At 34.6% G+C, this 4,316-nt stretch overlaps 1 protein-coding gene across 2 annotated transcripts; it reads left to right on the forward strand.

Moving 5' to 3' along the window:
- Positions 1 to 263: 263 nt before the first annotated feature.
- LOC132626330 (protein IQ-DOMAIN 17-like) lies at positions 264 to 4,024 on the forward strand. 2 transcript variants are annotated; one of them, XM_060341171.1, is made up of 7 exons: positions 264 to 608; positions 931 to 1,153; positions 1,257 to 1,414; positions 2,135 to 2,263; positions 2,423 to 2,530; positions 2,876 to 3,013; positions 3,093 to 4,024. In XM_060341171.1, the coding sequence occupies exons 1-7, from the start codon at positions 420 to 422 to the stop codon at positions 3,645 to 3,647; spliced, it is 1,500 nt and encodes a 499-aa protein (XP_060197154.1). In that variant the 5' UTR covers positions 264 to 419; the 3' UTR covers positions 3,648 to 4,024. The 2 variants fall into 2 exon arrangements, with proteins under 2 accessions (XP_060197154.1, XP_060197155.1); XM_060341172.1 differs by having other exon boundaries at positions 931 to 1,129.
- The last annotated feature ends 292 nt before the right edge of the window (positions 4,025 to 4,316 follow it).

Below are 4,316 nucleotides of genomic sequence, written 5' to 3' on the forward strand. Positions count from 1 at the left end.
AATTAACTCTCTAAATACAAAAAGTGACACATAAATTGGGACCGGAAGACTACGTATTTGTTCAGAAAAAGGTCTCAACTATTAGATTTTTTTTTTTTTTACAAATAAGAACGTTGTTGGCATTTTCTAACGAGAGAGAAAATCTGGATATAGTCGGGATCCAATGCATTTACCGGTTGGGGAATAAAAAACGCGACATTCACTTTTTCATGACAACTTGCTGTCTATATATTATCCTATCAGTCTTTTGAGGAAGTGTTTTACATACCTCAAACTATGTTCTTTCTTCAATATATTTTCTCATTCCTTTTATCACTTCCAAATTTTAATTTTCTAACAGAATGAAGAAGCACGTCCCCTCATATAGCAATTAACAAGTAAATATAAATAGCTTCCACAATACAGTTGAAGGACACACAATGGAGGACAGAACTAAGTTAATAGTAACACAAGGTCATGAAACTCTTTTAACAAAATGTTTCATTGGAAAGACTGGAGGGGCTTCTTGGTTAGGCTTAATGAAGAAAGCTTTTAGATCACCTGTCAAAGAGAATCATATGAGAAGTAGCAGAAGAAGAGAAGAGGCTGAGCAAGAGGAAGAAGAAAAGGTACTTAATCAATATGTTTATTACACTGGCAATTCATAAGCACGGGATCTTTTCCTTTAATATTGTATATGTGAAGCATGCAATAAGAGAGACATAGAGGCAGATTTAGTGTTATAACATGAATTACCGACGGATAAATTCTGCAACTAAACAACAAAATTCATCGCTAATTCTATTTAATTAGTAACGAATTAACGATAAATTATCAACAATTTTTGTTAGCTACAACCAATTGAGCAACAGATTAACGATAAAGTTCGTAGCTAAATCTAATTATTTTTCATAGTGGCTTAACTAAACTAATTGCTTTTTGTGTTTGTAGAAGAGGGGGAAACGACGATGGATATTCCGAAAGCCTACGCTTCATGAAACAACAATTAATCACAAACAAGAAGCAGACGCTACCACCAACACCTCATCAAGTACAAGCAAAAGAAATCTGGCGACAAATTTATTGCCAGAGAATAATGCTGATTTGAAGCAAAGAGGAACAAATGCAGTAGCCATGCCTACCACACTAGGCAAGGACGGATCGAAAGTTTTAGGCACGAGTTTTCAGGACCCGTACCATTTATTCATATCCCATATATTTATTAAATTTAATTATGAACTCAATTATTATTATAAATTAATTTAAAATTACTGTAGGAATCCATAAACTTCAAATCTTGGATTCGCCTTCTAACGAAACAGCAGATGCTACAGCACGGGCAGCTGTGAACATTATTCGGCTCACGCGACCTACCATTTCAGTTAAAGAACAGCGTGCCGTCCTTACCATTCAGACAGCATTCAGAGGGTACTTGGTACGTATAACCAGTGTCTATATCTACATATGCCTGTTAGCATTTATAATTGTGTTTGTGTTTATGTTCTATATTGTTGGTGTGAAAGAATATTTTTCATAGAATAATCTGGTTGTCATCACGTGTTATTATATTGATAGCGCAAAAAGAATCGTGTACATTTCACAGTCGTATTCTACAATTTTTTTTTTTAACTCAAGTTGACATAGATAGAGAAGGAGAAAATAGTACTTTTAGTACCCAAAAAACAAAGTATATACTACTCCCTCCGTCCTAAAAAGATTGTCTTAGTTTGACTTAGCACAGAGTTTAAGAAATAAAGGAAGACTTTTAAAATGTTTGGTTCAAAACAAGTCTTAAATATTTGTATGGCTTGAAATCATCTCATAAAGTTAAATTGTTTCTAAATGTAGAAATGTATCATTTTTTTTGGGACAAACTAATAAGGAAAGTAATAATCTAAGACATACATAAATGATAACTACATGTAAACGTTCGTAAAAAATGAAAAATTAAATAAATGGTGATCCTGGCTCATGAGAGATGCCATATCACCATTCCTATTACCAGAATTATATAGATTCAAGATTTTATAACGGCCATTAGAAAAAACAAGATTTCATTTTCCTTCTTTCTTCTTTAGTTTCCTATATATATATATGTTGATATTCTTCATGTAATCCTCCACTCATTTTCAATGGCTTTTCTGTGTACTATCAGGCAAGAAAAGCACTCGGGGCCCTCAAGGGGCTGGTAAAGTTGCAAGCTTTAATAAGAGGCCACAATGTTCGAAAGCGAGCAAAAATGACCCTCCAATGCATGCAATCTCTTGTTCGAGTGCAAACTCAGGTACAGTGGCTACGGCATCAGCAAAATTCAATAACTTTGGTTTAAATTTTATATTTGGTTTAAAAATTCATTTAATATGTATAAGTAATTTATCCAAAACTCAATAAGTAAAAAAAAAAAAAAGTTCAGAACTCATAAACTAGAACTCCATTTGCACAGGTGTGTGATCAACGTAGAAGGTTATCCTGTGAAGGGATTAATTGTGGTTCCATTTTCAGAGAGCCAAAAAGCATTCTGGAGCTTCATCTCGGTGACAAGGAGTCTACTGTGAGTGTCTTAAGCTAGCCCTTTTTGCTGCAATATTTTCAGTACATAAATTAGTGTATAGTCTCTTTAAAAGCATCAGATAAAATTGGAATGACACAACAAGTATATATACAAAATTTGGGCTGTTTTCATATTTCTCCTCGTCTGAAATTAATTACGGGCGCTAGTCAAAATATGCAAAGTATATATACTGATTTGTGTATAATATGTATATTTATATACACCTGTGTATATTATATGTATATTTCCACTTAATATACAAAACATATTGATTTTCCGGCTATTATTTTTTAACGCGGCGCAAAGAAGTCGTTATCCCTATAATTTTTGCATATGTTAATGCAGTCTACAAATCTAGCTAGTACTGTGGACGACGGTTATGATCATTCGCGTGCACTAGAAAAAGTTGAAGCTTTGTTACAGAAAGCAAAGGAAGCTGCTAAAAAGCGCGAAAATTCTCTTGCTTCTGCATTCTCTCGGAAGGTATTAATCGTTTCTCCTGTCTCCTCTACGAGTGCCGTATTTCCTCAAAATACTAATAGCTTCAGAACTTGTATTACAGATGTGGACCTTGGATAAGGATGAAAACGAAAGTAGCAATAAAGAGCTTGACGAGGATTTGAGAATTTTTCACTGTAGAGCTTCATGCGATCAGCCAAGAGATCGCAAAAAGAATATTGAAACCGACACGGCTTGCTCTTATTATGACTCAGATCCCGAGTTTTGGAGATTACAACATCATTATTATCAGGACCAGCAACGAAAATTCTATTCATATGCAGTCCCGTCTCCTCTCTCCCATAGAGCAAATGTTAACGGTTTGCCCATGACACCACCAACATTTAAGATGAAAAATATCCTATTTCATTCGGCTAGTCCACGGTGCAGAAGGGAAGAAAAGAGCAATCACCGGATGGCGGCTCTTCTCTCCCATAGAGCAAATGTTAACGGTTTAAGCAGGAACTCTGCTAACTCTGAGCCCAATTACATGGCAGCCACAGCTTCAGCCAGGGCCCGTGGTGAACGGTCACAAAGTGCTCCAAGGCAGATGCCGATGACTCCAGAAAGAGAAAAACCAAGTGCAGCAAAGAAACGGCTATCTTTCCCTATTCCATGAAATGTCCAATGACGCAGACCAAAAAATTCTGAAGCTAAATAGCAAAATTCATCGATAATTCTATTTAGCAACGGGTTAGCGATAAAGTTCATAGCTAATTAATATTTTTTATTGTAGTGTTAGATTGTTAACTTTAGATCATAGATTGGTGAGCCCTAGAAGGAAGAGTGTACAATTCTACATACAGAACCATTTATGGATCATTAATTAATAGTCCAATAGGCATTATAACTTCTACTTTTCTTTTTTCAATAATGGTGGTATATGGGCTTGTTCGCGTGTATCTTTGATTGTTCTATCAGGTATCTGTTAAATTTCACACCAGCGAATATATGGGCTTGTGGTAAGTTTGTATGTATATTTGGAACTTGTCAGGATGTCGGGGGTGGAAACTCGAGGGCTCAGGAGTATTTCGGCATTATTGGTTGTGAGTTGAATTTATACTCCCTCTGTCTCAAAAAGATTAATATTTTTCGCTTTTCGAGAGTTAAATTTTTTAATTTTGACCGTGTGATTTAACATAGAATTTTTTATTTTTTCGAAATAAAATTTACATATTTGAGAACTACGTAAAAATTATTATAAGTCACCATAATTAATAATTTAAAATATTTAAAAGACATATGAAAAAATACGATAAAAAAATAACTCGTTTGACTCTTGAAAAGC

This window comes from Lycium barbarum, chromosome 2 (genome assembly GCF_019175385.1).
Source record: "Lycium barbarum isolate Lr01 chromosome 2, ASM1917538v2, whole genome shotgun sequence".
NCBI lineage: Eukaryota > Viridiplantae > Streptophyta > Magnoliopsida > Solanales > Solanaceae > Lycium > Lycium barbarum.